Source organism: Onychomys torridus, chromosome 16 (assembly GCF_903995425.1).
Source record: "Onychomys torridus chromosome 16, mOncTor1.1, whole genome shotgun sequence".
Taxonomy (NCBI): domain Eukaryota; kingdom Metazoa; phylum Chordata; class Mammalia; order Rodentia; family Cricetidae; genus Onychomys; species Onychomys torridus.
The window spans coordinates 40,559,694-40,576,980 of NC_050458.1; the positions used below are offsets into that span (position 1 = coordinate 40,559,694).

Genomic DNA, 17,287 nt, shown 5'->3' on the forward strand with positions numbered 1-17,287 from the left:
AAAACTCATTGCGTGCTCCAACGTGTACATGTGTGGAAAATCTAGGCTGTATTCTCGTGGCTTGTGCCATAGTAATGGGGAACGTAAGGAAGGGAGTGTCTTCTGGCTCTATTCTGAGGCCCTCAAAGGCCATAGGTGCCTGGAGTGTCTGTGGGAAAGGAAGAGGAAAATCATCAGCAGGGACTGCGTATTGTCACCAAGATCACCCCAGTCCCTTCCCTGGCCATGCAGTCCCTGACCCTGGAGGTCTCTAGCTCTAAACCTTGCATGATCGCAGAAGATGAGAGTGTGGCACCCAAAGAACATCCTGATGGCAAAGAAGTGTGACCTTGGGTGTCAGGACACAGGCAGGCTGGTGGCCTGACTGGGACCCCAGATGCAAAGGTGACTAGCTGACAGGCCTGAAGGTGAGGAGGGGGCTGGAGCTGGGCATCAAAACAAAGCGGTAGACCATCTGCACATCCTCTTGCCTGAGTGTCTCCACCTGGAAAGATTTCAGGACCTGCAACACAAGGTGAGGAGGGTTGCTCCATCTGGCCTCCTCAGCAGGGCAGAGCACTGGCCCATCTCCAGCAGAGCTGCTCAGTGCTGCCACCCTGCTGCCTAGAGGACCTGCTGTGTGGCCCTGAGAGCCCAGGTAGACACTACAGTCCTCCCCAAACACAGGAATCCCAGACAGACCCTGAAGGTCTATACTGTTAGCCCAAATACTGCCCAATAGCACCAAAATCCCACAGGCCCCACAGAGAGCCACTTACATGGTGCAGCAGGAGCATCATCTCCACCTCTGCCACTCGCCTCCCCAGGCACTGGCGCACCCCAAACCAAAGGTCAGATGTAGGAATCTCCTTTTCCTCTCCAGGCACTGCTGGGGCATGTAGCACTCAGGCCTTGGAAATACTGAAGGGTTTTGGCCCATGGAGTAGAGATAGAGTAGGACCAATGTCTGTGGGCAGATGCCAAGGGCAAGGTCAACTAACTTCTAGGGTAATGCAGAACTGGGCAATTGGTGGGGGTATGAGGATCACTCACCCAGCAGGGTCATGGTAGTTCTGAAGTACCAAGTCAGAACTTAGAACTCTCTCCAGAAAGCCACCAACAGGATAGAGCCTGATGGTGGGGAAGCAACAGAACAGACCTCAGCTCTGCAGGGCTTCTCCTGTCCACATCTGCCTCTTTCTCCCTCACATCCCCAGAGGGTGTGGTTCCTTGTTATACTGAGCACAGCCAACCTCCAGTGGAACATTAGCGTCCAGCCATAGTGGGAAGAGCAGGGAACATGGCTGCCCTTGGAGCCCAGAGAAGAGAGGGGACAGAACAGCAGGGAAAGGGCAGGCAGCACCTACCTCAAGGTCTCTTTAAGAGCAGCCTGCAACAGGGGCAGGTCCGACGTGGCCCTCTGAGGGTTTGCCACGATGCTGGCCTCGGCTGCCAGGCTCTCCTGCCAAAGTGTCCGCTGAATGTCTGGGTTCCGAGCCAGCTCAAAGAGGGTCATTAGCAAGGGGAATTTTGTATGTTGGAGCCAGAGAAGTCTCAGACACTGTGCCTAGTCCTCCACAAAGGGAAGCCCTTCTACAAAAGGATGACACCAACCCCCCATCCCTCTGGTAGAAGTACGTGGCCAGAGTAGAGTAGGACTCTGGGACCTATGACTCTAAATCCTGAGGAACAGGCCACAGAAATGCCATTCCAGTCCACTCTCTCAGCTCCTGCAGGGTCTGCTCCTTACAGACTGCTCTGGTACCCACTAGGATGGGCCTGTAGCATCACTTAGGGACACTGCCACTCACACCTAATTTTCTCATAGTGATTGGCATCCATAGGCCACTCAGCACCGACCTCACTGTCCAAGCCTGCAATGGGTCCTAGTTCCCATAGCTACCTCCTCCCCACATCAGTGAGAATCCCTGGAGTGAGCCCGGAGCCTCTATGTCCAGAATGCCTCTTCATGGCACAATCTACAGAGACAGCCTCTTAAGAATCTTGCTGATGTCTCCAACCTGCCCCTATTCTGCACCTGGGCATGCTGATTTTGTGACCATCTATCCACAACCTGACGCATGGCCCTTCCTGATGCGACCCTCACCCCTGCTGGCCTCATCTGTCCCCCTGTCTCTTGCCTTAGGCTTCAGCCACCCCCAGGATCTTTGTGTTGCTGCTTGCAATTGGCTCTGCCCTGAAGGGTCCCCTTTCATGAGCTCCCTTGATCTCTGCATTGCTCCTGCACCTTCACCTGAAGATCTCCCTCTTCCTATACCTCTGGGTATAGCCTAGAGCAACAGTCTCCAGGCAGAAACAGCCTGGGATTGCAGTGCATAGGAAATGCTTTGAAGGATACAGACAGGGAGTCACAGGGGATTCCCACAGGCTGGACTGACCGTGTCTACACTCCCAGCGGTGAGCTCAATGGAGTTGGCTTTGATGGCGTCCAGAAGCAAAGCTCCCTGGGATATTAGTTCTGCCACGATGCCACTGTAGGTCTGAGGGTTGCCAAGTCTGAGCTCTTGATGCACCTTCCAGATACATCTGCTGGCTGGAGATGTGACATGGGAGCTTGAGAACAGGCAGGTCCACTGTCTTGTTGTGTAGCCCACTCTCATGACCAATGACATCCCCTGCTCTTCTCCCACAACCTCTGGGTCAATTCAGCCATAGGATTAGTGGGAGCATTAAAAGAACAGGCAGCAGCAATCACCATCCTTTGAGATGACCCCAGTGTAGTCTCAAGTAAAGGTGAATGGCAATTAGCTGACCATAGTCCCCTACCCCATGGCACTGCCCAGGTGATGGACCCTCACCATAGTCAGAGATGATATCCCAGGATTCAAAATGTTCTTTCCACACTCGGCTGCTTGTCCAGTGTGTCAGGCCCCTGGGCAAGAACATGAGCTGTGTGGTGGTCTTGAACATGGAATGCAAGGCATGGATGAACTTCAGGCTGCCAGGGCTCAGGTCGTGGCCTAGGAGGCCCAACCGCTCACCAAAAAGAGCAAAGTTGCTCGCTGCAGAAAAAAATGGTATCGCTGAGACAAGGCAGTCCCTAGCCTCAAAACTGCCTCATCTTTCCTTCCCGATACCCCCTCCCCCCACTGCCAACTGCCTTCAATTGGGTCCTTCCTCCAGTCACATACCTTCTATACTGTAGTTGAAGAGGCTTTGCTGGACATCCATGGTGAGGCTCCCACGAGCATTCTGAAACACCTTCTTCTTCAGGGCCTCCAAGAAGTCCCTTGCTACCATGTCCACCATGGGGACAAACTTTTGAACGGCCTTTGGTGACAGCACACTTGGGTTCAGCCTCAGTCGGTTGACGCGCCACTCAGGCCCATTTCTGCAGGGCAAATAGCAGGGCTACAGAACCACCCAGGAAAGGTCCGGCCCAGGCCTGTGCCTGTCTTCTGCCTCTAAGGATGTCCGGCTCAGAAGCAGGCTCTGCAGGTCCTGTGCCCACTTCTATCTTCCAATACAGCCACTAAGTATTAGTCAGAGGTCACTAAGTCTATGTGGACTTGGCCCATCCACACCCAAGGAGAAGGATCCTCTGCTGTCATCTATGCCCACCCGGCCTATACCACCAGCCCACAGAGGAGAAGCCCTCACAGAGCTCACCCACCCTGTCAGTCATGTAGAGTGTGTGGTCTCTGAGTCATCAGTCTCAGCCTGTCTCAGCTAAGGAATCCCATCTTCCCTAGGGCAGGAGCCACAGCAGAGGACCACTCACAACATGCACAAACCACAGCCCAGGGCATGGGGCTCCCATGGAGATTCTCCAATGAATGACATGGAGCAGTTTGCACACTGAGCCACACATGCAGAATGCCTGTCCTTTGGTGTGCTAAAGCCTGCAACAATGGACAGTGACTGCATGTACATGTACATACACTCATGTACCCACACAAGACATCAAAAGCACTCAAGTCACTGCATGCTCAATTCTAAGGTAACAGCTACACACAAAGATGCAAATACACACACAGTCACAGATGCAGACAACAGCCACTTTCATGTCAAGTCAAAAAACATGGCCACACATTTACACATGCAAGAACATAAGCAGGTATGTTCATGCACACACACAGGCTCCCTGCTATCTCAGAGGCACATGCTCATACTAGCCACAGTGGCCTCCCTGCCAGATTCCCTCAGATAAGTGCCTCACCAATACGCTCATTTCCCAAAACTATTTTATCAACAAATGGATTCACTCTGACATGGGCTGGTGTGCCTGTGTGCAGCCTGAACTCCCTTTGTAGGATCCTCCTCACCCCCTAGTGAACTCTCAGCAGCCTATTCACTCCAAGCACCAGGAACCCCAGCTTAGCCCTCCAGCTGTGTATCCAGCTGCAGGAGGGAAATTGCCCCTCTATTACCTGGGTCATGTTTGATTGTGAGCCCATAAGAGCCCCAACTTTCTGTTCTCCACTCCTTCATCCCCAGAACTGTCTACCACATATCTCTCTTAGGGAAATTACCCCTACTAAATGGAGACTGCATTGCTGGACATCAGGCTGTGGCAGAGTCTAGCTATGGCCCTGAGTCAGTGGTCCTCTTTCTGGGCCAAACTTGAAACAGGTAGGAGCAAGAACCCCATCCTAAAAAATGCCTATGTAGGCAGGAGTTTGGGGCAGGAGGCATTCCTCTGCCACCTCCCTTCTCAGGCCTAGGATCTACATGCATGGCACCGCCCCACCCTTGTGATAGATTGGTCTCCACACCCCTACCCAAGCAGGATCAGTATCCTATGTCTGGGCCACCAATCAGCTCCCTCCTCTTTCTCAGTGTCCACTCACAGCAAGAACACGCCACGTCTGAGGCCACGCTGTTCTCTGTGGGCCACCCAGGGCTCCAGGTGCATCCGATGAGGGTGCATACTCTCCACCTGCTGCAGCTTCTCAGCATCCTCTGGCATCATCACAGACACAACCCGTGTTCTTCCTATGCTGTACCTGTGGGGTGCAGAACAGAGCCCTGCTGGGGGTGGAATGCCCTCCATCTGAGCACCAGCAAAACCAGCCCTGTCTGTGTGCTCTCTCACCTCAGCCTCTCCTAGCCCTTGCTTTCTCCTTGGGAGGGCTCTCCCACTGTCTGCCTGACTCCTGTCCACTTCAGCACTCCTGGCACTCTGTCCTCTCAGCCATGAGCATTGCCTTTCTCTGTCCTCATGGAGAACCATGGTCTCCAGGAGTCAGGCCCATAACCTCCTGTGCTCCCTCCCTGTCTTCCTAAGGAGGAAGGGCCTGGTGCCTATTGGGGAATGCAGCATCTCATACTCTGCAGAGCCTGAGCAACCAGAGGGTCGGGAAGCTCTGTCTGTGCTCAGCTATGGGTCAGGAAGGCCCTTACCTGAAAATGGGCCCCAGCTCCTGGAAGGCCTGATGCATGTCCAGGTGCAGGTTCTCCTGGCCCTGCTCCCTCAGGATCTGGAACATCTTCAGCCACTTGTTTCTGGAGTACAGTGGGATGGCTTCAAAGGGCTGCAGTGTCTTGGGGGCTGGTGCTGCTGTGTTGCCCAATGCCCTCATCCTGTGCAGGCACTGCCAAGGCCTTGCCTGCCACACATCTGCCTTTGCCCTGAGTGCCATTGCTGCCCTCTCTCTTCTTCAGCCCCGGCCTTTTATGTTGCCTGTGTGCTGTACTGTTGGACTGATCACGTCATGGAAGAAACTGTCCCTGGACTTGCCGAGAGATCCTAGGTCTGATCATGGCTGGGGCTCCACTGTCAGTAGAAGCATATGGCCAGCCCCCTAACACCATCTCTCTAAAACCTGCTGGTAGGTCGGGACTGGGAACAGGTATACTGTCCACATGGGGGCTTGTGTTGACTGAGGTAGAGGGGGCCAGAGATCTCTCTTCTCCCTATAGATGGGAAAAGGAAGATGGATGGATTCTCTCTCTTTTGAAGATATAACAGAAGACCTTGGTTTCTTTTTATAGCCTTTGTCTTTTTTTAGCGATGTCAGTAAAAATGAATCTAAGCACTAGAAAGTATATGAGGCATTATATTCTTTCCAGAACAAGTTTGCATTCAGTGTCTTAAAAAAAAATAAGGAGAAAACTTTTTTTATTGTTGCTACATGTGAAACAAGAATAACATTGATGTCCCCTTTGTGGTGACGTCACAGTGGCATGTGGATCCTGAGGGCAATTCTGCTCATGGACCAGGACTGTCCTCTGCCCAGTCTGTGGTCTGGCTGGACGAGTCTCCCCCTCCACTGTCATCTCCCCTTCTCACACTCTTCAGGGCCTCTGACTAGAGAGGTGTTGCACAGGACCATCCTCCAAACCAAACTTGCACCATCTTGGGGTTCTACTGGGTGTGATCACAGAAGAGCCTCACCTCTGAGCTTGTTGACTATGGCACTCCCTTATAGAAGGACCCTCCCCCGAGGATTCCATCATTCCTCCAAACCCACTGCATATCATTGCATCCTAATTGCAAATGGCCCCGGGATCTCTGAGGGAGGCCAGGGTGTATATGACGGGAAGAATTAGGGGAAGGTTCCATCTACACAGCCCTTGGGGGAGCCAGCACCCCAGCTGCCCGCTGACCCCCAACATAGCTTCTTTACTGTCACTACCCTCCTGCCCTGAGAGCCCTCACCTGCTGCTCTGAAAGAAAGTCTAACAAACCCGATGGACTCTCAGGGCGAACGCTAGGAGAATTAGACTCTGGCTTGCCATTGGGACTTCATGAGGAGGGGGAGAGATATCATCTAGTCTTCTCACCTCTTACACCTAGAGAAGACTCTCAAGACACATGGTACCATCTCCTCTAGCTCTGCTTCAAGAATGTCATGACTCAGAACCTGTTCATTTCCTCACTCGTTAAACAAATATTGAGTGTTAGCGGGTCAGAGTACACACAAGTTATTGGGATCATTCTGTGGGCATGGACAGTGAATGTGTAGAGTCCCCGGCACAATCATCTAATAGAATTACCTGCAATGAAGCTGGCATTCTGTGTGGCACTATGAGTGCCTATAATGAGAGAAGTGGTGTCTAGACCTTTCCTTAATTACCATTGGGGATTATCAAAAAAAGATCAGAAAGCACAGAGAATTCCTGTGAACACACCCTGTCCCAGGCAGAGCTTCCTCCTCCGTCAGCCTCTACCTCAGCAGTACACGTCATAGTCGACAGACCCAGGCTGACATTTCTCCATCACTCCATGACCTCTGCTTCCGCAAAGGTTTGGTGCTCCACATGCTGTGGGGTTGACACCTGTAGAGTGGTGCCACTGGGATCTCATACAGGACACTTTGGTCTCCTTAGATGTCTGCCTCTGCCTTCTCATCCCCCTTCACACATCTCTGGCAGCCACTGACCTTTCTATCTTCCCACTTCTTTTTCCTTTAAACCTGTGCTTGTGTGTGTGTGTGTGTGTGTGTGTGTGTGTGTGTGTGTGTGTGTGTGAATGTAGAAGCCAGGAGACAACTTTGAGTGTCATCTATAGGCACTGTCCACCTTTTTCTTTCTCTCTCTGACCAGGAATCTCTCACTGGCCTGTAACTTGCCAAAATGTAGCCTGATTTGCCAGTGAGTAGCCTGGATGCACCTGATTCTACCTCCCCACATTGCAATTTCAAGTGCATGCCCTCCCATTCAGGACTTTGAAAAGCAAAGACTTATTTTATTATGTTTAATTATGTGTGTGAATGTGTGCAAGCATGTGGGCATGTGCATGGGAAGGCAGGTGCTTGCAGAGGTCAGAGGTCAGAGGTCAGAGGTATCAGACCACCCCTGGAGTTCAAGTTCTAGGAGCTGGGAGCTGTTGACATGGGTGCTGGGAACTGAACTTGCCTCCTCTGGGAGAGCAGCAGGTGCCCTTAAGCACAGAGCCATCCCTCCAGCCCGATGTGGGGCTTTTTTTAAAAACATGGGTTCTAGGGCTTGAACTCAGAGCCTCATGTTTTCAAGGCAAGCACTCCCCAGCAGAGCCATCCAGGCCTCTCTCACTGCCTTCCTTCCTCATAGTGTTGAGTCACGTTCCTTGTAGACTTTCCCATCGGCTTCTTTCTCTTAGTAATTTGGGTTTTCTCTGGTGGACCCGCCATTTTCTTTTAGCATTGAGTAACACCCCAGGCTCTGCCTCAGCCATGGTTGATTTGTCTGTTTACCTACAAAAGAACATCTTGATTTCTCCCAAGTTTATTAACCAGGGATAAGGCTGCTGGCAACTTGTTCTGTGGATCCTACCTGCAATTTATTCAAATTAACACCAAGGCACCCACTTGCAGGCTGTAGCCTGCCTTGATGAGCAGGTCTTCCAGAGTGCCTGCGCCTGAGTTCTCCTCCGCAGTGAATGAAGGGTCCTGGTGCACCAAGTCTCTAGCAGTTTAATGACAGTGCTTTGGATCTGTGCCATTCTTAAAGGTCAACATTGGTTGCCTTCCCCCTAGGGACAGGGAGATGTGGAGACCAGAGAAGAACCCCCAGGAACTGGTTCCTTCCTTCTACCATGAGAGTTCCGCAGACCAAACTCAAGTCATCGGGCAAAACATTTGCACACTGAGCCCGTGGCCTGTCCTCATCTCTTCACTTTTATGTGTCTTTCCTTTTAAAGCAGGTCTCTTACAGATGACACATGCTAAGCCCTGTCCTTTTATTGGATTGTTTAGGCCACTGACATTTGAACACATTACTGGGATAGCTTGAGTTAACATCTGCCATGTTAATGGCTTTTTCTTTTTGTTGCCTATATTTTTTGCACTTATATTTCGTTTACCTCCCCCCTCTCTCTCTCTTTCTCTCTCTTTCCTTCTCTCTCTCTATATATATATGGTTTTAACTGATCATTTTGTATGAGCCTTCTTATCCTGTCTTACTTTACTAACCATACCTTTTCCCGTCCTTTTTCAGAAATTGATCTGGAGTTAGAAATATTATCTGAGTCTCCATTCAAGTAACTGTGTCATCTCACAGGCAGTGTGGGTGTCCATAGTGCCCAGGCATTCCCAGTCCACTCACGGCTCACATGCAGTGTGGGTGTCCATAGTGCCCAGGCATTCCCAGTCCACTCATGGCCTTCCCACTAAATGCTTTAAACAAACTGTAATCCTGGAGCTTTTACCATGTTGAACAGAGCAATAAGCATGAGGAAGCAAGCCAGTTCTTTCACATCATCCACCTGTCTGTGCCTTCCTGGCCTGCATCACTTCTCTCTGAAGAACATTCTGCAGCTCAGGAAGGCAGGCCTGCAGACAGTAAGTTCTCCTGATTTCATTTGCATGGAAAACTCTCTCTCTCTCTCTCTCTCTCTCTCTCTCTCTCTCTCTCTCTCTCTCTCTCTCTGTAGGTGCATGTGAACATGTGTGCAGATATATGCAGAAGCCAGAGGTCAACCATGGGTGTCTTCTTCAGTCACTGTCCACATTATTTTGGGAGGCAGTCTCTTGCTGAACCTGAAACTCACCATCTTGACTAACCAGCTGTCCAGCAAACCCCAGGGACCTTGTGTCTCTGCTTTTCCCATACTGAGATTACATGTGTGTGCTGCTGGCAGACACTTCTGCAACTGAACTTTTCCTCCACTCCTCCCCCTAAGCTCTGAAATACGATTGTATAGAATACAGAATTCTGGGTCATAGGATTTTTCCTTTCAACCCTTCAGATGCTTGTCTGCTCTATTCTTGCTGATGACTTCTGAGAAGCCAGATACAGTTTGGTTCTTTGCTCCAGCATAGCCAAGACGTTTGTTACTCTGATTTATTTTTCTTTTCTTTAGATTTGGTACAGTTTGGGTATTATATACTTAGGTATGGGATTTTTGTTTTGTCTTTTGAATCTACCATTTTGTGAGAGGCACACACATGCTCCCTGCATGCATGAAGAAGTCAGAGTGCAGCTTTCAGAAGTGGCTCCTCCTCACCGTCCACCTTGGTGAGATGAGGTCTCCCTCCTTCCTGCCTGTACCACTTTGCTTGCTCCAGGCTAGCAGACCTGCTCTCTTCCAGCTGCTTCTGCTACCTCTGCCCCCCTTCTCACAGTAAGAGTTCTGGGATTACAGATGCATGTCATGATGTCCTGCTAACTTAGTTGTTTTGTTTTTTTAACACATTATATTTCTGACAATATAAGACAAGTTTAAATACTAAAGACCTTTACTTTACCTGGTAGATCCTTTTCTGGGGGATATTGTTAGTCAGTGTTCCACTACTATGACAAAATCCAGAGACAAAAACTTACCAAGAGAAAAGGTTTGGGCTCATGAGTACAAGGTCAGTTGACTTCACCGTTTTGGGACCTGTGGTGAGTTTGTTGTGGTTAGAGTAGGCAAGAGAGGAAACTGCTAGCCTGAGTAGGCAAGGAAATGGCTAGCCTCACAGCTTCCATGAAGTAAAAGAGAGAGACAAGAAGTGTCTGGATCCTTTCAAGGCCACATTCCCAACAGGACCTAAGTTCCTCCCATAAGGCCCTAACCCCTAAAAATTCCACTGTTTTCCATTAGCGCCAGAGGCTGGTGACCACATCAACACACAAGCCTTGGCTTAAAAAAAAGGGTGTGTCCTAATGAGAGTAGATATGGATAAAATTTGGGGGTAAAGCTAATCAGTACCAACATAGAGGAAATGGCTCAGCCTTTGGAATGTGTGCTGTTCCTGCAAAGAACCCAAGTTCAGTTCCCAGCACCCACACCACAGCTTGAAAGTGCCTGTGACCTCAGCTCCAGGGATCTGACTTCCTCTCTGACTGATTTGGGCACCTGCTGTCACATACACAAGCACACACAGACACAGTCACCGCATAGTTAATTAAAAATAAGTAAATCGCTGAAAACCTCTCTTTTTATCTTTCTTTCCCCAAATGAGTTCTAGGGTAAACTTCTGTTTTTTATATTTTAGCTAAGATTGATTAGAAAAATAAACTTCAAACTTATTATTATTTGATGCCTGTGTTTGTATATGGCGGTTCTTGTGCCATAGCACTTGGGGATAGGTCTATACAGGCTGGTTTTGTATCCATTTGACACAAGCAACTGTCATCAGAGGGGAAGGAGTCTCAGTTGAGGAAATGCCTGTATGAGATCCAGCTGTAAGGCATTTTCTCAATTAGTGATCAATGTGGGAGGGCTGATTTGATAGTGTGTGATGTCGTTCCTGGGCTGGTGGTCCTGGGCTCTATAAGAAAACAGGCTGAGTAAGCCATGTGGAGAAAGCCAGTAAGCAGCACCCTCCATGGCCTCTGCATCAGCTCCTGCCTCCAGGTTCCTATTCCTTTTGAACTCCTGTAGTGACTTCCTTTAGCGATGAACAGCAATGCTGAAGTGTAATTCTAATAAACCCTTATGTTCCCCAAAACATTGTGCACCCAAATAAACTTATCTGGGGTCAGAGGACAGAACAGCCACTAGATACAGAGGCTAAGAATTAACACCATCCAACATTCCATTACCACTCCCCCAACAACAACAGACTTTTGAAAAAATATTCATTTATTTTATTTTGTGTGTAAGTGTTTTGCCTGTATGTCTCTGTGTGTACCACATGTGTGCCTAGAACCCTCAGAGGTCAGGACACAGGCCCCCCTGGAACTGCAGTTATAGATAGTTGTGAACTGCCATGGGGTGCTGGGAATTAACCCACATTCATTTCAGATATAAAGAGTATTTTGGAAGGATCCTTACTCTCTCCTGCTTCCTTTCTTGGCCTCCCACCTGACACATGGTTGATTTTCCTTCCCTGAGAGCAGAATCAGCCTTTCCAAGCTTCCATCATTGAATAACGAGGCTCATCAGAGCAGATTGGGATGACTGAGGCACCCCAGTTTGTGGACTGAGTGATTGCTGGCCCCTTGCCCCCTCAGTGAGAGACAGCTATTCTGGGGCTGCTCTGTCTGGTGATGCATCCAGCCCCCACTGGGTTCTCGGTGCGGTGGGTAACCGGGTACCTGACAAGCCTCCTAGCCAGGGAGGAGATGATCCATGTGAGGTGAAGATTGAAACTGGAGTCAGTATCATCTTTGCTGACATTGGGTCAAAACCTCCAAAGTCTGACCTCGTGGTTTGTTCTTACTTTTAAGCATAGTCAAAGCTTTGAAAAAGGTTTCCATGTGACAATTATCACAACAAAGCTTTAGGCAGAGCTACAGCTAAACTCCCTAGCAAGAGCAGAGCACCCTGGCTTCTATAATATGAATGAGTTCTATTGGCTGATAAGCAGAGCTCAGGGCTAGGACCCAGAGGGAGGATCTATGGTAAGCAGAAAGATAGATCTATTAGTGGTGATGAAAAGTACACGGGGGCCTCTTTCTTGGAGATGAGTTCTATTCTTTGAGAGACAAAGCTGAGGATTAGGGCCTAACCAATTCTCTGGCTATTGAAGGGATTCAGGTGGAAGCTAACTCCTATTAGAATAGCAAAGGGTCACCAGGTGGTTGGATCACTTTCACTCTGGCAGTCCAGGTGACCAGGCATCAGGCATTCCCTTCCCTTGAAGAAAATAGGCCTGCGTGATTGACAAGCCTGGTTTCTCCAGTGCTTACTCCAAGCTGTGCTTCCTCTAGCAGGTATGATTTGGCTGTCATCACTTTAAAGACATTAGTTCTGTTCCTCTAGAACATGACTAAAACATCCCTCAGCTATGGGTGAGACTGTGTGTCCACCTCCCGTCCTCTGTGCTGGGATTTTGTCTGGCTTGAGCTTGTGTGGGTCTAAGACATGCAGCCACAATTGTTGTGATTACATAGGTACATCTGCCCTGTTGTGTCTGGAAATCCTTATTTCCTTGATGTCATCCACCGCCTCTGGCTCTAACAACCTTTGTGACCTCACTTTCACAGAGATCCTGGAGCTCTGAGGAGAGGGATGTGATATGGATGTCTCATCTAAGGCTGAACACTCCACAATCCCTGCATGTTGACCAGTTGAGTGTCAATTGTCCTGTACTGTGAGAAGCTTCTCTAATGAGGGTTGAAATGCACACTGATCTATAGGTATAAGAATAAATTATATAAGTAGTCATTTTAAATGTAATGTCAATTTAGCAGAATAATAGTCAGAGGTTTTTTCCTTAGAGGCCATGGCCATAAATTCTTACCCTCATTGACAGTTTTAGGTATAGATTCCATCTCATGGAGAGTGCCTTAAGTCCAATAAAATGGTTGTTTACTCCATAACATTCATACCACTATTACATCAGTGGGCATATTGAAGGGACTAGGACTATAGAGACATAAAATTATAAACCTAAAAAAACTAAAGCTGCCAGTCATCAGCTCTGTCAAGAACTAAAGGCTAACTTCTAACTGTGGCTCTCTGCTTTATAGACAGCTCCTCTGTCAACAGCTATAGGTAAACTTTTAACGATAACTCCCTTACCCCTTGTAGCCGACAACTGAGTGGACCGAGGTTAACTTTTAATAGATGTTTCTACGTGACTCCTAGCATGCATCCCATGCCTGATGCTTACTTTTTCTTATAAAAGGGGGCTTGAAAGCTGCCCCTTTACCACAGTTTCAGGAGCCCCAACTCTGACTGTGGTCCCAGGTAACTGTTATTCTCAATTTCCCTGTGGTGATTTTTGGAATAAAGTTTGATTCTGGTTTAATAGACTTCAGCAGTCTGTCCCCCAATTTTTTGTGTTCCCTGGGACCTAACAATGTCTTGTCAGGCAGGTCATTTATACAGCTCCCTGGGATCACGACCTAGTGGTTGTGATGATGACTTTTCTCCTTTGTTAGCATGCACAGCACCTTCTAGCCCCATGAGAGCCAGCCAATGGGTAGGAAGCTTCCAGGTGAGTGCCAACTTGATTTCTCCACACTCTATGACCCAAGTATGTGATGTCTTCAGCAACAGGGTCTTACTGCAAAGCGCTGGAGTGAAACAAATATCATCGGCAATAGTCTAAACTGTTTTTGGGGGGTCTGTGGGCCCTACTGGTCAGAAACTTACAAAGTGGTAGCCCATTTCTGGTACTGAGGTTTTCATTTGGTGGCATGTGGTGTCTAGCTGGGGCATTATGCTTCTACTATAGGGTAACTCCACTTAAACTCTGTGTATGTATCTGTGTATATATATTTTGGAAAACTCTCTAAACTCCAGGACAGACTTTGTCCTGGTTTTGTCTCCATTTGTTATGTGTTGCCATGACTCTAAATGGTTTCTCCTGACAACTTTGATTATCAGAAACGCTCCTCCTTTGTGACCTTTGGCTTTATTTATTTATCTGTTTTTTAACAGATGTGTTCTAATTATCTTTCTGTTGCTGTGATAAAACACTCTGATCAAAAGCAACTTAGGGGAGAAAAAGATTTACTATTTCTTATACTTCCAACATACAATCCATCATTGAGGGAAGTCAAGACAGGAAATGGAGGGGTGTTGTTTACTGGCTCACTATTGGGCTTACTCAGCTGGCTAGAACCACCTGCCTAGGGTTGGTGCAGTCCACAGTGGGCTGAAGACTCCCACATCAACCATCAATCAAGACAATGCCCTGAAGAGCTGACCACAGGTCAATCTGATTGGGACCATTTCTCAGTTGGGACTCTCAGATGACTCTAGGCTGTGTGGCAAGTTGACAGCTGAAATTAACTGGGACAGGGTAGGTTAGGCCTTGGCAAATGTGACTCCATCTTGAGTCTACATATTTCTCAGAGGGAACAGCCTACCTTCATCCCATCGGCCTCAGTTCTTCAAAAACTATAGGCAACTCCGCCACCAGCCCTGCCAGCACAGAGGCTCCCAAGGCTCCATTCTGCCCTGAGAACTGGCACTCCAAGGCAGGCTCAGCAGGGACACTACTCCATCTCCATTTAGGGGGCAGGGCTCACAGGTTGCACTCTCCATGGACCACTATGGCTGTAATCAGAAAAGATTCCCTATGAGGTCTGGTTCACACATCTGCATTCCGTAGGACTGTCTGGACTCAAGGTGAGACGTTTTTCAAATTGAACAGGGCTCAGGACACCCAAGCAGAGGTCCAGAAGAGGACCCCATAGCATGTAGGGGTCCTGCCTGTGTGTGTCTTGCTGCTGCTGCTGCTGCTGCTGCTGCTGCTGCTGCTGCCACACAACAGTTCAAAGAGGTTTATTTAAGACTTCAGGGACCTGCATTTCCTCAACAGAAATATGATGTTATTAATGCATTACCTGTGGCATTGAAGCTGGGCTCCAGGAGGGGAGGGAGGGAGGGACCAAGACCTAGAGACAGTTGCAAAACGTGTAACAGAGGGTGACTAGGAGCTGAAGCTGGACTTCAGCTCAGGATTCCTCGTTTGGAGCTTTGGGAAGAATTGTGCAAGAGCTGTTCAGCCTGGGGCTTTAAATTGTTGTCCTCTTCCCATTTGTGGGGAGGTCTTGTGCTACAAGCCTCTAGTACCAAGGGGTTCACTGTCCATGGCAGACTGCTTTCTGCAAATATGATAGGCTGAGGTCACTTGAAGTTTCACGTGGGCCAGACCTGGGTCAGGGATACTTCCAGGTGATGATCTCTCTTTCCCTGTTAGCAGCCTGTGCTCTCCCACCCCAGGAATAGAAGAGATACTATGCAATGTCCTGAATGTGTTCAAAGGAATCAGAAGATCATGACAGAAATCACTGTCACTGGAGCGAGAACCTGTGCCAGAGACACTATGGCACTCCCAAATAGGCCACCCAAGATGGCAACAAGGTTTTATTTTGACCTGAAGGGGTTAGAAGAAGCAAAGATAACCTTCTGTGTTCCTGATAATGGCAAAATAAATAGGTCATCAGTCTTCAGAAGTTCCTCCTCCAATGTCTACCAGGAAAAAAGGTGGAGTGTCCACAGATAAATCAGAATGTATCTAACAGTGTTTGGGGTCTTAACCACCCTCAATGTCTCCTGATACCTTGAGTTGGACTTGTTAAATGTTTAGTTACCTAGGATATGGTTTTGTTTTATTTTTGCTGCATTTAGGAGCAGTTTCAGAACAGTAAAGCAGAAAGAGTTCCCACATACTCCCTGTAAGTGTCTCCCCCTCAACTCTTACTGTATATTTAAGAAGGAGGAGACTTCCTTCCACCCTGTGGGTGCATAGGTGCTTCTCTACCTTCTCAGGAATTCATAGTCCTCTGGGGAGAGTGAGTCCCTCTGGGATTTCCATTCCAATTTCTAACCTGACTCAACTCCTTATCTTTCTCCTTAGTTATCAGCCATTCGACACTCATAGGTGGCAGCTGCATCCACAACAGGGGTCTGCTTACCTGGTTTCTGTGCTGGCTGATTGCTTGTCTGGGTCCCTCCTCCTTACAGGCTCAAGAAGACGCTGTGTGCTTTCTGCATCCCAGAGATGCCCTTTGACAGGATTTTGTGGTCAGATGTAGAAAGATTGTCGGCACTTCAGAGTCTCTGCTTCATCAGTGCCCTAAAGACATCTGCTGCAGGATCCATGGAAGAGCCTCCACGATTCAGTGGAGAGATGGATACTCCATGGCAGCATTTGCCTCAGTCTTGGAGTTAAGTCTCCTTGCTCTACACATCCTCCAAGCTCTCCTTGCAGAAATCTGACCACATTTAAGAATGGCTGCTCATTGGCCTTTTGTTCTCTGTAGAATATTGGTCAGCAGTTGCCTATAAAAATGTAAAGTAGCCAACACATGGTTGTTGGGAACACTCTCTGCCAGGCACTCAGTGATGTGTCTTTGAAAGGAGAGTCTTCACAATCAGGGGGAATATATACTGTGAACCTAAGCTACAGAAAGTTGTGGAAGCATGATGAGCATCATTATTTTGTTAATGTCAAATGTAGATATGATGTAATTGCTTGTGGTAAGACAAGGATGCACTGAGATGCAGCACCACCCATTCTGTAGGCCAGACAGCAGGAATCTATGTGGAAACTCTCAATGAGACTATGACTCTCATTGCAGTGTCCTGCCTATCCTTTTATCAAAATCACCCTACAGGCGCAATGACCGGATGCCCCCAACACATAACAATTGGGCCTAAAACGTCTAGATTTTGTGACAGTGTGAGCATACCCACACACCATTCTCTTCTTCACATGGTTCTATATTCAGGAATTGACATGAGCAATCAACATGTCAGTATAAAGTGGCCTGTGGATTAGGTAGTATTGCCCAAATCCAGGAGCAATTGTGTGTAAAAGTCAGCATTCTCACTGTTTGTGCACAGATGGTCAATAACAAAACAAATGTATTAAAAGCCCATAGGAAGCAAAGACAAATGATCTAGAATGCACCTTGGCAGGACCATTAAATGTCAGCAGATAGAGGCATAATACCAGAAATGCGGGACTGGGACACAGCCAACATTTGTAGTGTTAAGGCCAGCTCAGTGTCTATTCAAGAGGATGGGATGAAACTT

At 48.4% G+C, this 17,287-nt stretch overlaps 1 protein-coding gene across 1 annotated transcript; it reads right to left on the reverse strand.

The window, feature by feature from the left end:
• Positions 1-1,028: 1,028 nt before the first annotated feature.
• Positions 1,029-5,582, reverse strand: LOC118597358 (cytochrome P450 11B2, mitochondrial-like). The gene is made up of 7 exons (XM_036208868.1): positions 5,344-5,582; positions 4,791-4,946; positions 3,132-3,331; positions 2,799-3,002; positions 2,379-2,533; positions 1,347-1,540; positions 1,029-1,110 (listed from the first exon to the last, which is right to left on the reverse strand). The coding sequence occupies exons 1-7, from the start codon at positions 5,580-5,582 to the stop codon at positions 1,029-1,031; spliced, it is 1,230 nt and encodes a 409-aa protein (XP_036064761.1).
• Positions 5,583-17,287: the final 11,705 nt, after the last annotated feature.

What these genes read in the sequence shown, in the direction of transcription:
- LOC118597358 (XM_036208868.1), bottom strand. Translation starts at nt 5,582, where the DNA reads ATGGCACTCAGGGCAAAGGCAGATGTGTGGCAGGCAAGGCCTTGGCAG. An exon ending in GGATATCATCTCTGACTATG is followed by an intron (nt 2,534 to 2,798) that starts GTGAGGGTCCAT and finishes TCACATCTCCAG; the next exon opens with CCAGCAGATGTATCTGGAAG. An exon ending in GCTCTTAAAGAGACCTTGAG is followed by an intron (nt 1,111 to 1,346) that starts GTAGGTGCTGCC and finishes CCCCACCATCAG; the next exon opens with GCTCTATCCTGTTGGTGGCT.